This window comes from Mirounga leonina, unplaced genomic scaffold (genome assembly GCF_011800145.1).
Source record: "Mirounga leonina isolate KUSES-001 unplaced genomic scaffold, KU_Mleo_1.0 Mir_418, whole genome shotgun sequence".
NCBI lineage: Eukaryota > Metazoa > Chordata > Mammalia > Carnivora > Phocidae > Mirounga > Mirounga leonina.
This window is the reverse complement of record NW_023270739.1, coordinates 18689654-18709407: the sequence shown is the minus strand read 5'-3', so window position 1 is coordinate 18709407 and position 19754 is coordinate 18689654. Positions and strand designations below refer to the sequence as shown.

Sequence of the window (19754 nt, the reverse complement as noted above, 5' to 3'; positions counted from 1 at the left end):
CAATCCATGAGCACAGAATATTTTTCCATCTTTTTGTGTCTTCTTCAATTTCTTTCATGAGTGTTTTGTAGTTCCTAGAGTATAGATCCTTTACCTCTTTGGTTAGATTTATTCCGAGGTGTCTTAAGGTTTTTGGTGCTATTGTAAATGGAATTGTTTCTCTAATTTCTCTTTCTACAGTTGTGTTGTTAGTGTATAAGAAAGCAACTGATTTGTGTGCATTGATTTTGTATCCTGCCACACTACTGAATTGCTGGATGAGTTCTAGTAATTTGGGGGTGGAGTCTTTTTGGGTTTTCCACATAAAGTATCATGTTGTCTGCGAAAAGAGAAGAGTTTGACTTCTTTTTTGCCAATCTGAATACCTTTTATTTCTTTTTGTTGTCTGATTGCTGTTGCTAGGACTTCTAGTACTATGTTGAACAATAGTGGCGAGAGTGGGCATCCTTGACGTGTTCCTGATCTTAAGGGAAAGGCTCTCAGCTTTTCCCCATTGAGGATGATATTCGCTGTGGGTTTTTCACAGATGGATTTTATGAACTTGAGGAATGTTCCCTCTATCCCTATACTCTGAAGAGTTTTAATCAGGAAAGGATGTTGTATTTTGTCAAATGCTTTTTCTGCATCAATTGAGAGGACCATATGGTTCTTCTCCCTCCTCTTATTAATGTGTTCTATCACATTGATTGATTTGTGAATGTTTCCCTTGCATTCTGGGGATAAATCCCACTTGGTCGTGGTGGATGATCCTTTTAATTTATTGTTGGATCCTGTGAGCTACGATTTTGTTGAGGATTTTGGAATCCATATTCATCAGGGATATCGGTCTGAAATTCTCCTTTTTGATGGGGTTTTTGCCTGGTTTGGGGATTAAGGTAATGCTGGCCTCATAGAATGAGTTTGGAAGTTTTCCTTCTGTTTCTATTTTTTGAAACAGCTTCAGTAGAATAGGTATTATTTCTTCTTTGAATGTTTGGGAGAATTCCCCAGGGAATCCATCAGGCCCTGGACTCTTGTTTTTTGGGAGGTTTTTGATCACTGCTTCAATCTCGTTACTGGTTATTGGCCTATTCAGGTTGTCAATTTCTTCCTGTTTCAGTCTTGGCAGCTTAGAGGTTTCCAGGAAGGCCTCCATTTCATCCAGATTGCTCAGTTTATTGGCATATAGTTGTTGATAATAATTTCTAATAATTGTTTCTATTTCCTTGGTGTTAGTCGTGATCTCTCCCCTTTCATTCATAATTTTATTAATTTGGGTCCTTTCTCTTTTCTTTTGGATAAGTCTGGCCAGTGGTTTATCGATCTTATTAATTCTTTCAAAGAACCAACTTCTAGGTTCGTTGATCTGATCTACTGTGTTTCTGGTTTCTAATTCATTGATTTCTGCTCTAATTTTAATTATTTCTCTTCTAGTGCGTGGCTTAGGCATCGTTTGTTCCTTTTTCTCTAGTTCTTTAAGGTGTAGAGTTAGTTGGTGAATTCGGGATTTTTCTATTTTTTGAGTGAGGCTTGGATGGCTACGTATTTCCCTCTTAGGACTGCCTTTGCAGTATCCCATAGGTTTTGGACTGATGTGTTTTCATTCTCATTGGTTTCCATGAATTGTTTAAGTTTTTCTTTGATTTCCTGGTTGACCCAAACATTCTTGAGCAGAGTGGTCCTTAGCTTCCAAGTGTTTGAATTTCTGCCAAATTTTTCTTGTGATTGAGTTCCAGTTTTAGAGCATTGTGGTCTGAGAATATGCAGGGAATAATCTCAGTCTTTTGGTATCGATTGAGACCTGATTTGTGACCCAGTATATGGTCTATTCTAGAGAAAGTTCCATGTGCGCTCGAGAAGAATGAGTATTCTGTTGTTTTAGGGTGGAATGTTCTGTAAATATCTATGAGGTCCATCTGGTCCAATGTATCATTCAAAGCTCTTGTTTCCTTGTTGATTTTCTGCTTAGATGATCTGTCCATTGCTGAGAGTGGAGTATTGAGGTCTCCTACAATTAACGTGTTGTTATCAATATGACTCTTTATTTTGGTTAACAGTTGGCTTATGTAGACGGCTGCTCCCATGTTGGGGGCATAGATATTTACAATTGTTAGATCTTCTTGTTGGATAGACCCTTTAAGAATGATATAGTGTCCTTCTGTGTCTCTTATTACAGACTTTAGTTTAAAATCTAATTTGTCTGATACAAGAATTGCTACCCCAGCTTTCTTTTGAGGTCCGCTGGCATGGAAGATGGATCTCCATCCCTTCACTTTCAGTCTGGATATATCTTTAGGTTCAAAATGAGTCTCTTGTAGACAGCATATGGATGGGTCCTGTCTTTCTATCCAATCTGCAACCCTGTGCCGTTTTATGGGAGCGTTTAGGCCATTCACATTGAGAGTGATTATTGAAAGACATGAATTAATTGTCATCATGTTGCCTGTGAAGACGTTGTTTTTATAGATTGTCCCTGTAAATTTCTGTTGTATATCACTCTTGGAGTCTTTCTCCTTTTATAGAACCCCCCTTAATATTTCTTGCAGGCCCGGCTTAGTGGTCACATTCTTTCAATTTCTGCCAGTCGTGGAAGCTCTGCATCTCTCCATCCATTCTAAATGACAGTCTTTCCAGATAAAGTATTCTTGGCTGCATGTTCTTCTCATTTAGTACCCTGAATATGTCTTGCCAGCCCTTTCTGGCTTGCCAGGTCTCTGTGGATAGGTCTGACGTTATTCTGATGTTCCTCCCTCTGTACGTAAGGAATCTTTTCCCCCTAACTGCCCTTAAGATGGTTTCCTTGGTTCTAAGATTTGCAAGTTTTACTATTACATGCCGGGATGTTGGCCTGTTTTCCTTGATCTTGGGAGGGGTCCTCTCTGCCTCTAGGACTCGAATGTTTGTTTCATTCCCCAGATTAGGGAAGTTCTCAGCTACGATTTGCTCAAAGACATCTTCTAGCCCTCTCTCTCTCTCCACTCCCTCCGGGATTCCAATTATTCTGACATTGGAACGCTTCATGGTGTCACTTAGTTCTCTGATTCTATTTTCATGGATTCTGAGTTGTTTTTCCCTGGCCTCCTCTTTTCTCTTTTTATCTATTATATTGTCTTCCAGGTCGCTTATTCGCTCTTCTGCCTCAGTTACCCTAGCTGTTAGATTATCTAGATAGGATTGGATCTCATTGATAGCATTTTTAAGTTCTGCCAATTCAGCTTTCATTTCTGCCCTTAGAGACTCTATGTTGCCATTAATTGATTTCTCCATCTTAGCCATTGTCTTCACAATTGCTAGCCTGAATTCCATCTCCGACATCTTGGTTATATCTTCATCCATTTATAAATCTGCAGCATAAGTCATAGTCTCTGAGTCTTTTCTATTTTGGGGGCTCCTCCTCCTAGTCATTCTGTTGATGGGTGTTTGAGGGAATGTATAGAGTCCAAATTATTGACCAGAACCCAAGCAAGATGTACCTGCGTTCTTGGGACCTTAGGGTTGCTGGCCGCTTGTTTTCCCAGCCTGTCTTCTGGGGGAGGGGCCTGCTGCGCTGTTACTCAGGCAACCCTGCTTGGGCGGAGTTGCCCTGCGCCCCTGTGGTGGGGGATGGGCTCAGTGGGAATCAGTTTTGGGGGCTTTTATTCTCTGGCGGCTTTCCCTGGCGGCTTTCCGCGTCTCTTCCGTGAGTCAGAGCAGAAGAGACTGTTTCCAACCCTCTGCCTCAGAGTAGAGAGATCACAGTCTGTTCTTCAGTGAACTCTCCAGGCCACACTGTCTCCGTTTCCGTCCGTACTGCTATAAACTGCACCGTCCTGGGTTGTGCGCCCCTCTGCAGTGCTCCCAGTCCTGCCTCCAGGTCGGGGCAAGTCTCTGCCCTTTGTGCTTCTAAAACCGCCAGCCGCTCCCAGTTTGTGCGCACGTGACCCCGCCGCTCCAGGTTTCCGTCCAGGGGGCTGCAGTTCACTGGCGTGACTCCACCGCTCCAGGTTTCCACCCCGGGGGCTGCCCTAAAGTCCTTTCCCCGCCGCTACCAGTCTGCGAGTCTGTGCCCCGTCTGCAGCACGCGAGGCTGTCACTCACTGGCGGCGTAGGATCCCCACGGCCAGGCACCCTCCCACTGCCGTTTATCCTACAATATCTGCCCGCAGAATCAGGGCTCCCTGCTTCCTACCTCAAGGCCAACCACCTCTGCTATTCTGTTTGTAGAGATCCAGATCTTCTTACATCTCAGGCTGGTTTCGTGGGTGCTCAGAGTGGTCTGGTAGATATCCAGCTCAATTCCAGGGACCGGTTGAAATAGGGTCCCCTACTCCTCTGCCATCTTTCCCCCCCATCCTCTGTTTCTATGAGTTTGACTGTTTTAGATACCTCATATGCTATAGACTGAATGTTTGTGCCCTCCAAAATTGTTGAAATCGAATCCCTAGTGTGATGGTATTTGGAGGTGGAAACTTTGGGAAGTGAGCCCTCATGAATGGGATCAGTGCCCTTACAAGAGACCCCAGAGAGCTCCCTTGTCCCCTTTCATCATGTGAGGACACAGTGAAGAGATGGTTGCATGAACTAGGAAGTGGGCTCTCACCACGAATTCACTCACAAATTTGTCAGCTCCTTGATCTTGGACTTTCCAGCCTCCACAACTGTGAGAAATAAATTGTTGTTTATAAGCTACCCAGTCTGTGGTACTCTATTAGAGCAGCCTGAATGGACTAAGATATATAAGTGGAATCATGCAGTATTTGTCCTTCTGTGTCCGGCTTATTTCACTTAGCATCATGTCTTCCAGGCAAAGAGGTATATGAAAAGATGCTCAAGATCACTTATCATCAGGAAAATGCAAATCAAAATTACAATGAAGTATCATCTCACACTTGTTAGGATGGCTATTATATATATAAAAAAAGATAACAAGTGTTGGCAAGGAGGTCAGAAAAGAGCAACCTTGGGCACCTGGGTGGCTCAGATGGTTAAGCGTCTGCCTTTGGCTCAGGTCATGATTTCAGGGTCCTGGGATCGAGTCCCGCATCGGGCTCCCTGCTCCTTGGGAGCCTGCTTCTCCCTCTGCCTTTCTCTCTCGCTCTGTCTCTCATGAATAAAAAAAAAAAGAAAAGGGCAACCTTGTGCATTGTTGGTGGGAATGTAAAGTGGGGCAGCCACTCTGGAAAACGGTATGGAATTGCCTCAAAAAATTAAAAATAGGACCACCATGTGATCCAGCAATCCCACTTCTGCATATTTATTCAAAAGAATTGAAATCAGGATCTCAATGAGATATCTGCCCTCTCATATTCATTGCAGGATTACTCACAACAGCCACACTATGGAAACAACCTAAATGTCCATCTCAGTGGATCAATGGATAAAGAAAACATGGTATATAACTAGAATGGAATATCATTCAATCTTTAAAAAAGGGAAGACAATCTTTCTTTTATTTTTATAATAAAGGTTCAATGTCACTATAATGAGCCTTTCATATGTTAGCAACAGTAAATGATAAGGTATTTGCTATTGTATGTTGCACTTTTATTTAAAGAAACCTTAGTAAAAAAATAAATAAAAATAAAAAAACCTCAGTATTTCACTTATGTTTTATGATTACGAACACATGGTATGATATGAATAGATAAGAGATAATTTTCTTAGAAAATTCCTGGTTGATACAGAAATTGATAAAGAAATCAATCTGTATATATCTCACATCTATAATTATGTCACGTATACAATTCTGATTATTGTAGGTATAATCCACATGTCCTACACATGTACACACATAGAAGCATGCACACATTTTTCAAAACAATGGCTACACAGAGAAAATCAGTTAGTATATAGTCCCTAAGGATCAAAACTGGGGAAACACCCTTTATGGTCTGATTAATACCAATAGAGGAAAAGAAAACTGGCTGAGAAGGTACAAAGTGAACCAGAAAGACCTAAGAAATTTTTAGTACTGTCAAATAAAAACAAATCCAGACTTAGGCAAGGAGAAACTTAAAAAGATTATTACAACAGGGAGAATTCTCCTTCCTCAGGATTTCAGGCATCTCAAAATCAAACAGAAAAAGCTTTTTTATTTTTTCAATAGGGAGGGGTAAAGCAAGACTATAGGAATTTTGAGGTGAAATGAAGCAAGCTGGTGAGCTGAGCAGAGGGTATGAACAGAGTGGTATAACAGGAAATGTTTCTCTCTGTTGTCAGTTGATTCTGAATGAACTCTTAAAGAAAGATGTCCTGCATTTTAGTGCTTGCTTAGATTTGGGGGCAAGCCAAAGTTCAGGACCCTGTGGGGAAGGGAGATGCTCAACTACAGTTTGATCAGGCCAAGTCAGTGGGTAAGTAATAGGCCATTGTGAGGACTTGGTCAGTATCTGCACCCTAATGAAAAGTATACACTATTGAAATGCTAACTACTTTTTTTGCCATAAAAATTCTTATAAGAAGCTTAGTGGATTCAAGAAGCAAGCAAAGTATAGTATCAGAAATACTGCATTTATTTCCATTTGCATCACTAATGTACGCATGATTTTTAAAAGAGCTGAGATGCTTAGGAGAAAATCACTTTTGCACAAAAAAACAAAGAACTTAAATATCTTGCACACCTATATCAATTAAATTATTCATTTATTATGTCAATATATTTATTTTTTTTTTAAGATTTTGTTTTTATTTATTTATTTGAGAGAGAGAGAATGAGAGACAGAGAGCATGAGAGGGAGGAGGGTCAGAGGGAGAAGCAGACTCCCTGCCGAGCAGGGAGCCCGATGCGGGACTCGATCCCGGGACTCCAGGATCATGACCTGAGCCGAAGGCAGTCGCTTAACCAACTGAGCCACCCAGGCGCCCCATTTATTATGTCAATATATTTAAAAAGGAGTATAAAATGAGGATCTGGCAACATTTCGAAGAACCCAGTTGAAATACACATATTTGAGATTTATTGGTCATTTGTCCTTAAGAAATTAGGAAGTGGAAAGCTTTATTAAAGAAGGACAGGCTGCCAAAGCACAACCCATAAAACGGGGGATGACAGTATGAGTCATGGAATTATTGAGTTGGAAAAGATCTAGTTCTACCTTTTAATTTTCAAATTAGGAAACTGAGGCTCAGGGTGAGGTGTTGTTTTCCAAGTCGCAGAGCAAGTGAGTGCAGAGCCTGGAGCAGCACCTGGATCAGAGCAATTTTCCTCTCCGAGGGGGAACTTTACGAGTGCAACATTGTTTCACAGGTTATACACTTCACTGATTATAAAAGTAAGGTAAAGCACTTTTTCATGTGTCTGTTGGCCATTTGGATGTCTTCTTAGGAAAAATGTCTGTTCATGTCTTCTGCCCATTTCTTGATTGGATCATTTGTTCTTTGGGTGTTGAGCTTAATAAATTCTTTATAGATTTTGGATACTAACCCTTTATCTGATATGTCATTTGCAAATATCTTCTCCCATTCTGTCAGTTGTCTTTTGGTTTTGTTGACGGTTTCTTTTGCTGTGCAAAAGCTTTTTATCTTGATGAAGTCCCAATACTTCATTTTTGCCCTTGCTTCCCCTGCCTTTGGCAATGTTTCTAGGAAGAAGTTGCTGCAGCTGAGGTCGAAGAGGTTGCTGCCTGTGTTCTCCTTTAGGATTTTGATGGACTCCTGTCTCACATTGAGGTCTTTCAGCCATTTGGAGTCTATTTTTGTGTGTGGTGTAAGGAAGTGGTCCAGTTTCATTCTTCTGCATGTGGCTGTCCAATTTTCCCAACACCATTTGTTGAAGAGACTGTCTTTTTTCCATTGGACATTCTTTCCTGCTTTGTCAAAGATGAGTTGACCATAGAGTTGAGGGTCCATTTCTGGGCTCTCTATTCTGTTCCCTTGATCTATGTGTCTGTTTTTGTGCCAGTACCATACTGTCTTGATGATCAACATCGCTCGGCATCAGGGAAATCCAAATCAAAACCTCAATGAGATACCACCTCACACCAGTCAGAATGGCTAAAATTAACAAGTCAGGAAATGACAGATGTTGGTGAGGATGCGGAGAAAGGGGAACCCTCCTACACTGTTGGTGGGAATGCAAGCTGGTGCAGCCACTCTGGAAAACAGTATGGAGGTTCCTCAAAAAGTTGAAAATAGAGCTATCATACGATCCAGCAATTGCACTACTGGGTATTTACCCCAAAGATACAAATGTAGGGATCCGAAGGGGTACGTGCACCCCGATGTTTATAGCAGCAATGTCCACAATAGCCAAACTGTGGAAAGAGCCAAGATGTCCATCGACAGATGAATGGATAAAGAAGATGTGGTATATATATACAATGGAGTATTATGCAGCCATCAAAAGGAATGAGATCTTGCCATTTGCAATGACGTGGATGGAACTGGAGGGTATTATGCTGAGCGAAATAAGTCAATCAGAGAAAGACACGTATCATAGGACTTCACTGATATGAGGAATTCTTAATCTCAGGAAACAAACTGAGGGTTGCTGGAGGGGTGGGTGCTGGGAGGGATGAGGTGGCTGGGTGATAGACATTGGGGAGGGTATGTGCTATGGTGAGCGCTGTGAATTGTGTAAGACTGTTGAATCATGGACCTATACCTCTGAAACAAATAATACATTATATGTGAAAAAAAAAAAAGAAGAAGAAGATAGCAGGAAGGGAAGAATGAAGAGGGGGAAATTGGAGGGGGAGATGAACAATGAGAGACTATGGACTCTGAGAAACAAACTGAGGGTTCTAGAGGGGAGGGGGGTGGGGGGATGGGTTAGCCTCGTGAATGGTATTAAAGAGGGCACGTACTGCAAGGAGCACTGGGTGTTCCATGGAACACTACCTCAAAAACTAATGATGTAATGTATGGTGATTAACATAACATAATAATAATAAAAAAATAAATAAAAGTAAGGTAAAGCAATGATTTATTGTTGAATGAGAATAGGTTGCAGAGAAATGTATATAGCGTAATTTCTTTTTTTAAAACACAAGCAACAGCTATCTATCTATCATCTATCTACCTATATCACCTATCTGTCTATATCTATCATCTATCTATCTATCATCTATCTACCATCTGTCATCTATCTATCAATCACTTATCTGTTTGTGATTGCATGAAAGTGGAGAAAAGAGTAGACGCATATACAGCATGCTAACATTGGATATTCACAGGAGGGATAAAGCAAGAGGTAAGAAAAAAGTGTAAGAAAAATAAAATTTTGTGAAATATGTGAAAATGAGGATTGCAAAATTCTACCTATGTAATTATTTTTAATATGTAGAAACTGAGTGTGCACATAGACAAGGACTGGAGTGTCACTAGAATATGCACACAGACCAACAATGGACATTAAAAAATAATCATTTTGATCAGGGATTGGTTTAGTAAGATTTAAAAAATTTGTGTAGTCAAATAATTTTTGCAGAAACATAAAATAAATGAAAACCACTGAAACACACTTATTTTAACTCAAAACTGACAAAAAGACTTAATCATGTATTCATTAATAGTATTTACTTGGCAAATCTTTTATCATTACATTAATAGCTATAACATTTTATGTTTCCCATATAAATGTTTATATATATGTGATTATATGTGTCTATTATATATAAATTATAATTTATCATTGTTTACTAAATTGACATATACTTTTAATTGAAAGGTGTAGACAATAAACATAAGAGTAATGTATATTCACTGTAAAAACTTCAGAAAATTTAGGAGAGAAGAAAATAATAATCACTGATAAGTTTACCCAGAGATATTCAGTTAACTTTTTGCATCCATCCTCCAGATCTTTTTCATGCATGTATATTCAAAAATGGGATTATAATTTACTTCATTATCTACTCTTTTCACTTAGTAATAAATTATGGCTATATTTCCATGGTAATAAATATAGACTAATGTCATTTTTAATTAGATATTTAATATTTGATCATAGAGAATTACAGTAACTCATTTTATAAATTTTCTATAAATGGTCATTTGGTTTGATTTTATTTTTTGAAGGATCATAAAAAATGCTGAGATGAACATCTTTATGTACACTTACTTTGCCCTTGTCCTATTGCTTCCTTAGGATACATTCCTATAAGTGATAGTGTTGGGTACCATTGTTCTTAAACTTACAAAACATTTCATTTCCTAATTCTCTAGAAGTTAATATTTGAGTACCAAAAATACAAGTAGATGAGAAGTCTTTTTTTCAGGACAGTGTATCATAGGAACAACCAGTATAAACTATAAAATTTTTTTCATGGTTAAGTGACCCATGTTTTTAAAAGATTATTTATTTATTTATTTATTAGAGAGTGAGCAGGAGAGAAACAGCATGAGAGGGGAGAGGGTCAGAGGGAGAAGCAGGCTCCCCGCTGAGCCGGGAGCCTGATGTGGGACTCGATCCCAGGACCCTGGGATCATGACCTGAGCTGAAGGCAGTCGCTTAACCAACTGAACCACCCAGGCGCCCTAAGTGACCCATGTTTGTCAGTTAATTCTTCATTATATTTTAGGAAGACAAATTTGTATTTAAAAGCAATCATTATGAGGATCCATAACTTATGAAGGTCTATTAGCTATATTTCCAATTAGTCTTAATTACTTTTACCTCTGTAGGGGCCCAGGGCAGGCTGCCCAAAATGTGCCACAATGGCATGCTGATTATTTTGAATTGAAGCTACTTAGGAAACAGCTGGTACAAGAACACTCAGACCATCCCCTGTCCCCCTGAAAGCAAGAAATAAATCTCCCACATGGAAGGTACTCCACCCTGTACTAAGAAGTAAAAAAATATCCTTATCACCAGAGATAGGAACTTCAAAGCCAAGAAAAACTGTAGAAACAAACCTTATTACTTTTTTACTAATCAACTACCTCAGCCAAAATTCTGCTTAAAATTCCTTACTAATTAAAGCTCCCAAACATCTGTTTTCTTTATCCTGTCAGTTCTTCATAAATTTATTGTCTCTGTCTAAAAAGTATAAAAACCGCCTGCCTTGGTAATTTCCTTAGGTCTCAATTTCAGTTTTGAGCCTCCATGCATATGTAGGAAAACTTCGATTTTTTTCCTATTAATCTGTCTTAATCAAATTTAATTCTTAGTCCAGTTGGAAGACCTTAAAGGGCAGAGGAAGAATTTTTCTTTCCCAGTATGAATTGCTAATGGTAAACTTTATAAAATGCACTGATATTTTAGACTATGGACTCTGAGAAACAAACTGAGGTTTCTAGAGGGGAGGGGGGTGGGGGGGATGGGTTAGCCTGGTGATGGGTATTAAAGAGGGCACGTTCTGCATGGAGCACTGGGTGTTATACGCAAACAATGAATCATGGAATACTACATCAAAAACTAATGATATAATGTATGGTGATTAACATAACATAATAAAATAAAACTAAATTTAAAAAAATAAAGTAAAATAAAAATGTATATTAAAAATGCGCTGATATTTACATAGAAGTTGTTCAACTAGTATTTTGAAAGTATCTTACAAAGAAGATTTTTGGCAGCTGCTTTCCAGCTTTATGGTGAATGTGTAAGAAGTATAGCCTATCAAAAATATCATCCATATCTTGAAGGTACTTATATGTATTAGAAATAAATAATGGGCCACTATCCACCCTTTGTTTATTTGAAAAAAAAAATTTTAAGAGAAAATAGAAGGGAAAAGAGCAATCAAAGAGGGTAGATGTCGTCCAGTATAGTCTACTATGAACTAGGAATGTAGCTAACTACTTTCTCATGTAGTAATTCATTAGATTTTTCCAATGATGATGAGGGAAGGTAGACATTATTTGTTATAGTTGTTTTCTGTATGAAGAAGTGAGGTTTAGGCTGATGAAATGATTTTCTCAAGGTCACAAGATGAGTAATTGTTAGAGTGCATATCCAAACCTATGTCAAAAAATAAAGTTTGTTAACAATTTGAGCTTCCTAGTGATAGAATATATTGTCTCTGAAAGTAGTGAGCTTATCATCGTGGGTCGTATTGGAGCAGATGTTGGTTGATTATATGTGAAAGATGTTATGAAAAGTATTCCAAGTATTCCAGTACAACTGAGAGACTGTACTTGCTCACTGCTCTAGGCCTCTTCTAGAAAGCTTAAGTATTTTGTTGAATTGAAAACAATGTACCAATTCTAACTATTGATACATCATAAGCAAATATTAGGCCACAGAGTAATACTCAACTATTTCATTTTTAAGAGAGACCTAATTTCACATGTGAATATTACTTATAATTTCAAAACCAGAAAAATCTCAGCCCTATTCTAATGATCAAAATCTATATTGTGTACGTTATTTTAGTTTTTAATGACTATTTGGAATGAATGGTGTTAAATAAATTTTAGTGGCTATTGTGCTAAGAACACAATTGTTTGGTTGATTAAACACTATCTCTTGATAAAGATTAACTCACGGTAGCCTAACAATTACTGTAATTCACATTTTTACATAGCTATTCTATTATTAAGGGATTTCTTAGATTTAATCTATCTGAAAAAAAGTTACTCAGTGAAATGTTATATAAAATATAATAAAAATAAGTCTTCTCTTAATTTGGACAAAATAGGGTGCTTGTATGCTAACATATTCTACTACCCACCTTCCCCAGTTGGTTCTATTAAAAATAGTGCTGTAAAAAGAAATAAAAATCAAAAATAAATTATGCCCGTTGCAAAACATCTCACAGAGAGGTTTTTAATGTGCAATTTAACAGTTCATGGAAAAAGGAATATTGCTGGAGGCAAGGAAAAGTCTTCCTCTGAAAATAAGTGAAACCCAGGTCATTATCAGCATTTATGCATTCACTTTGGGACATAGGAGATATTCAGAGCTGTGACTCATTTAAATAGATGATCATGTGACCAAATACTTTGGGAGGGCTTTGGAGTTGGAGCTAAAGCTTTCTATATACCAGTAGTTAGGCTTAAGGTTAGGGGTTAACCCTAGGTTAAGGGTTCTACCCTTAACCACTCTCAGTTGGCTCCCTTTAGTGCATATGGGTATGATTTGAGCTAAAGAGAAAGAAGCAAAGGGTTGGCTTCTGTTGTTTTGTGTAGGTAGTGTATTTGATTGAAAGCTTAGTGGATTTCAGGAAGAAACAAACCTAATTTTGAAGCAGTTGACTTCGACAAATTACCTATTTTTTCTGAGTCTTTCTTCATCTGTAAAATGGGTATAATAACACCTCACCCAGTTATTTTGAGAATTGAATGAAAAATGTTCACAGGAGAAAAGTGCACAGTATTTGACACACAGTAAGAAAGGAATACATTTCAGCTTTTTTCCTCTTTGTCATTTCCATAATAGGACAACTCTGGAAAACTGTAAATACTATTTTTTTAATGTGTTCTCCTAGAGTTTAAGGAATGATATTCCCAACAACTTCAGCAGAAAAACAGCTATCAGCTGCATCGTTGGCAAAGTACCTCTTGATGCTTATCTAGAGGTATGTGAGCAAATACCAAAGGCCTGAAAGCAGCCAAAACATCAGGGAGGAGCAGCTTCTGGGGCTGTGGAGATGTCTGTCCAGACCACCCAGAAAGAGACCCTCTTTGTGGAAAGGGCCGAGTGAGCACTCTCTGTTCTTGCAGACTTGGGCGAAGGTGGAGCTTAGATCAGAAGAGAGAACACTTATTCTGTCTTAGTGAGTTCCTAGGTTCCTAGAAACTCTCCATGGAGGATCTCTACAGCTATGAGGGACTCTGAACTGTAACTTGGCCCTCACACTCTTAGAGGAAGACGAGCAAAAGCTTAGAAAGTGGAGTTGCAGATTAATGTTAGTGACTGTTTTCAGAGCTATGAGCTCTCCAGCAAATAGCTTGAGTTATGCTTTATGTATCCAATATAGTGTATTCTATGATAAAATCTTTTACAAATTCATTTTAATAGCTTTCATTTACAATTAAAATTTAGATGGAATTGATATCTTGGCGAAAGTAGGTTTTTAAAAGATAAGACTCTAGAATATTTCTCTTTGAATATAATTTAATGTTAAGTATAAGAAAAAAAACCCCAGCCTTAAAAAATACCTTTTAACTAAATGCTACTTTTTATATTCATGTACCTGAAATGATTCCAATACAATCCATACACCTGTAGTCTGTCTAGTGTGGCAGCAGATTATTGAAGCTAGTTTAGAAGTAGGAGGGTGTTCATAAGATTATCTACCACCCCTGTATTATAAAGTCTGGGCACTTAATTATTTGGAATATTTGCTGTATATGTGTAATGATAAGCAAGTCCTATGGAGCCAATTATTGCCTCCACTTAAGTTTTCCTCAATCTCATGAAGAAGATCATCAACCTGATTCTTAGCAAGTGTGACAATTTTGAGGTAGTTACAATGAACATAGTAAATTTCCTAATTTGAAAGTGCTTCCTTGTGATAAAAGGACAATGGTTAAGAAATGTGACTTCAAGGGCGCCTGGGTGGCTCAGTTGGTTAAGCGACTGCCTTCGGCTCAGGTCATGATCCTGGAGTCCCAGGATCGAGTCCCGCATCGGGCTCCCTGCTCGGCAGGGAGCCTGCTTCTCCCTCTGACCCTCCCCCCTCTCATGTGCTCTCTGTCTCTCTCATTCTCTCTGTCTCAAATAAATAAATAAAATCTTAAAAAAAAAAAAAAAGAAATGTGACTTCAAGAAAGACTCCTCATAAAAGCAACTTAGAATATGAGTATATTTTAACTAAAATCTTTACTGATCAAAATGATAAGAAAGATTTCCTAAGTATCTTCCTGTGTGGCATACACTCTAATTAGAAAAATAAGTCATGCATATTTTGATAAGAAGGCAAAAGAATTACATTTATTGATTACCTGTTATATTCTAGGCTATAGTAGTACAAGTGTATAATTTAATCTTGCAGAAGTCTTAGGAGGTAGTTGTTAAAAATCTGAATTTATAGGGGAGGAAACTGAGATCAAATAGGTCACAGAGCCAGTGAACTGCAATCCTGGGATTTGAAGCTGAGTCCATCTAACTTCAAAACCGGTTCTCTGAAAAAATCCTATACATGGCAGTATATAACTATGTAGAATGTACTATCACATCACATATCCAGCATCACCAAAGAACAGGATGTTCTATACAATATGAGGTATTCAGTACAGTTGAATCCTACTACCAGTGCCAATTTGTTTGACATTTGAATCTGACTTCAAGTGGGAAACCAGAAGTTTATGTTTGTGAAAATTGTCTATTAATATTATTCTGAGTGAGAACTTAATATAGATTCAGTAAATTTTATTTACTGCTATTTCTACCTTAGTCCTGGATAGTTGATGTTGCTGGGTAAGTTTCAAATTACTATAGAGTTGTTGAGGAAATTAAAAAAAAAGAAGAGGAAATGGTTTTCTACGAGTAGAACTAGTTTGATGATTCATAGAGACTGCTCAAACTTTGAGCTGGTTCCTATTTTTAGGAGTGAAGAGGAGAGATTTTCAAATCCTTTACCAGTCCAATAAATATTTTGTTTACAAAATACCTGAAATTGCAAATGTGCAGGTAGTAGGGAGGGCAAACAAAAACACTGAAACAAAATGGGAAAGAGCATGGAAAATGTAATGCTCATCCTTGATCCATCATGTATCTCCATTGCTTCTGATTTTATTCTCCCAAAAATCGTCTTCTGAGGTTTTTAGCAACAAACATCACAAACACTCATAAAGCTGTGCAGCTCTGTTAAAGCCAGGCCTAGTGCTTGGTTCAGTGGCCTTTCAAAGCAAAATTCTAGACACTGTCAACACATACTAGGTAAAGCAGTATTTCCTTTCACCCATTCTAAATTTACCTCCTGTTAATTTCATTGCACCTCTCTTCCCCATTGTCAAGCAAAAAAAGAACATCCATATTTCATAAAAATAATTTAGGCCCTTTAAATCAATACAGTCTAGATTTTTCTCTTTTCTTTGCCAGGGTATCTTGGAGTTTAATGATCTCTTTTAGTAATTACTCTTCTCTGGTATCAGCTGACTGTTGGGCCAGTTACTACCTGTATCACAATTGACACACCACTATTCCAGGGAGCACAGCAAATGTAACATGAAGACTATGAGACTAACTGACATCATGAAGTTCTTAAAGAAAGGGCTAATGTGTGTTTATCTCCACATGTGTATATCCACAGTGTCAAACACCACATCTCCCTTGTGGTAGGGCAAGGTGGGGAGCTGAAATTTAATACATATCTACGTAAGTCTGACCCCACCTATATGCCATTGGACATGTCTCTACAATGATCGTATATCAATATACTCATTTCTGTTGATCAGGAAATTGAATGAGTTGCCTAAGGTCAAGAGCCTAGTAAATAGCAGAACTGAGATTTGAATTCATGTCTGTCAGACTTTTTATTTCACCATGTGATTTCCCAACCACACGTGGTACCCAGTAATATTTGTGGAATTTGCATGGGGTTATCACCTCTCTAGTCCATCTAGCCACAAGAGGGAAAAGCCTGCAGCCCAGTAAAGTTGTAATCCACAATGACCTAAAGGCCAACTGGAATGCCACACGGCACGGTCAATCACTTAGTGTATAATTAATATACAATGAAGAGGCAAAAATTAAGGGACATACAGAACCAGACATTATTAATAGTAATGAATCTGTGAGGGCTGAGTCTCTACTTTCATTTTCATTATCACTGTAGAAAAATAGTAAATAAAGGCGGGGGTAGGATGGCAGTATAAATGGCAGAAAGAGGAGAATTAGGGGAGATAATCTGTGGATTTGTTTACTACTAAAGTGCCCTTCAAAGGCAGCTTTTCCTGATTGGCATTTTTAACACTGACCCTTATTATAACATTACCCTTTCATTACAGTCATATTTATATTTTTTATAATTCTGTGGTATTATCTGTTTAAAGAATTTTAGAGCATTAATGCTCAATATCACCTAAGTCTTCCAGTAGAGAAGCTCTATGTCCCTGCCTGAACATTCTCAGTGTCAGGGAATTTTCTATTGATGAAAAAAATATAAAAGCTTACCTTTGTATCAGTTAAAAATGTGCATTCCTACACTTTCTTGAAATTATTCTGTAAGCATGTCTGGAAGAACTATGTAGCAACATACATTCCTAGGCTAGTTCTCTGAATACTAGAAAAATCCTCAATGTTTATCAGCATTTCTGTATGAGAGACCTGGCTATACATGTTATCACAGAGCTAATGTCTTATTTGTGTCATTAGACATATGCACACAATTTTGGTACTTTTTTGGATAATTTTTCAGTTTTAAAAATCTAAAATAAATATGCATTTCAGAAAAAAATTATGTAACCTTTTAAACAATTATCATTTAATTAAAATGGGGTCCAGTCATATTAGAGTAATTCCTTACCTGTCCCAGTATAGGAGAAATGAGTGAGGTGTTCATTTAGGCCTGAATATCCCCTTCAGTGACTGCAACCCCAGATTTCCATGTCACTTCTTATCCACCCAGGCCCAGTGCATCATAAGAGAGCCATTTTCTAACTTTTCCGTGCTTAAGAGTCACATGGGGTGCTGTATAAAAAGCCCCGGTGACTAGTCAAAGGGCCACAAAATCCCATAGCTGTGATATATTTAGACTTCTCTCTCACAGACCTTAATCTTATCATCTCTACAAAACCATCAACTATCACTACTAACTTAAACATGAGTTCTTCAGAGAGCTTAGCAATCACTTGTTTTAACTCCAAATTGTATAGATCTATGTAATAATCTATGGTTATACCACTACTTAGTGGCTGGGTAGAAATGTAGACAGATCTTTTGATTCTTTCCAGAATAGTAGTTTCTCTAGCATGCACTGGACTGTTATTTTTAGGTTTAGCTATCTGGTATTTGACATCACCCATTAGTATGAAGCAAAAAGTCTTCAAAGAAAGTTGCAAATGGAATTCCACTCTGAGCTTTAATTATAGAGAAAAAAATAATACTTCATAAGGGTAATATATTAAATAGTGATTGCAAAATCAACTATTTGTGAGACACTCTGCTAGGCATTCTGAGATACATGAAGATGAGTAACACATAGTTGTTGCCATACTGGAGCTTATAACCTGGGGGTAAGTTGTTAATCACTCTGGCCAGGATGATAGGGACATTTCACTGAATGGGAAATCGTAGTGTATCAGGTCATAATATTCCACAACACACTGAAGTGCTTCATACTTAGCTCTACAAAAGTTGAAACTCCATTAATGCTAACTGGCATAGCACGTGGGGAAAAAAATCTCTCAATGTGCTGAATTGATGTACTTAAAATTGATATTTAGAGGTCATGGTTGTTTGATATGAGTGGAAGGAAATAATTTATAGCTGCTGTTATTATGATAAAAACATGAAATTATCTAAAGCCTCCTATAATTTTCTAGCTAGTTCTTGAGCACATTTATTAATTACAACATAAAAGAAAGGTTTCCTTACTTGTGATCTCACCATTCATTTCTTTAAGTTCACTGTTAATTCCAACATCTATGGAATTCATTATTTTGTCAATCTGTGAGAAACAAAAGCCATATAAATAAATTATTAATTCACTTTTAGCATTGCATTTTAATATAATTTTCAAATGCCAGCATCCTATATTCTTGATATTACTACTGCAATATCACAATTAAGAGACTGAGAAAGGTTTAAAAGGAAGCAGACATCTTTTGAATTGCTTTTTAAAATATGAATTATGTTTCCCTTTCTTAAATATTCAAAATCAGATCTTCTCTTTATATTTCTTAAAATGAACTTTGTTTGGACCTACATGGGTCAGTAAGTTAGGAATTGTGTATTCTTTAAACTCAGAAAGGGATGGGCTGAGGATAAATTCATGTGAACATGTCCATTCTCAGGCATTCTTCCCGTTCTCAGAGCATGCATCTCTCTGACTGGGGAAGGGGTGGGTTTCAGTCTGTGGGTGTGGCCATTGGAACCTAGTTCTTACTAAATGGCTTGACTAGCCACAAGCTGATTTGTGACACATAATCGCAAGAATCCAGGCATGGGGAAACACCTTAATTCTAAGAGATAGGCTAAATGTTAATTAATCCTGCTGCATTCCAAAAAGATTTTGGATGTTATTCACAGAGTTAATAAATATAAGAAATGGAGAGATTTGAATAGACTATCAATCTAGTAGTACAGTATTTATAGGAAGATATGACTATCTAAGCTTTAGCCATTTATGGTTTAATCCCCTCATCATCATCCTAGCAACCCGAGTAAGACAGCAGGTTTCAGAGAGGACAATAAGCATTACTTAAATGTCCCATTTTGCTCACCCTGAAACAGATGCAGAGAGATTAAGTGATTTTCCCAAATAGCTCAATTCAGAATGTCAGTATCAGACATTTCTAGTTCTCAGAATACTATAGTGACCTATTGTGCTTCAAAACCCAATCCACCTGGCACAGTTTTCTGAGGGAGAAAATGTGACGTGTTAGAATGAAATGCTAAGGGAGAGTGCGGTCCGTTTTTTGAAGAAATTCAAGAAAAGGCAAGGAACTTAGTTATTTTATGACGTAGTCCTCCTTAGGGACCAAGGATGATATTTCATAACCTTGCAATGGCACTTACTTTCTAACTAATTCTATAAAATGAAAGACTTTGTCTTTAAGTAGAGCTTAAATTGGTGATACATGACGTCAACATATTTTTCTTTAATGTCTCTCTGATAATTGTAAAAGGGAAATATTAAGTAATTTGGGTTTATTGTATGGCACTTGGAGAAGATCCAGGACTATTCTCTTTCTTTCCTTCTTCCTTCCTTCCTTCCTTCCTTCCTTCCTTCCTTCCTTCCTTCCTT

General features: G+C 37.7%; 1 protein-coding gene across 1 annotated transcript in view; it reads right to left on the bottom strand.

Annotated features, from left to right (window-relative positions):
* The window catches only part of ANKS1B (ankyrin repeat and sterile alpha motif domain containing 1B), a 717443-nt gene that overhangs the window by 449442 nt on the left and 248247 nt on the right, over positions 1 to 19754 (bottom strand). Inside the window, exon 5 of the mRNA XM_034987766.1 lies at positions 18383 to 18455. Within this exon, the coding sequence (XP_034843657.1) occupies positions 18383 to 18455 (73 nt within the window). The remainder of the gene's footprint in view (positions 1 to 18382; positions 18456 to 19754) is intronic.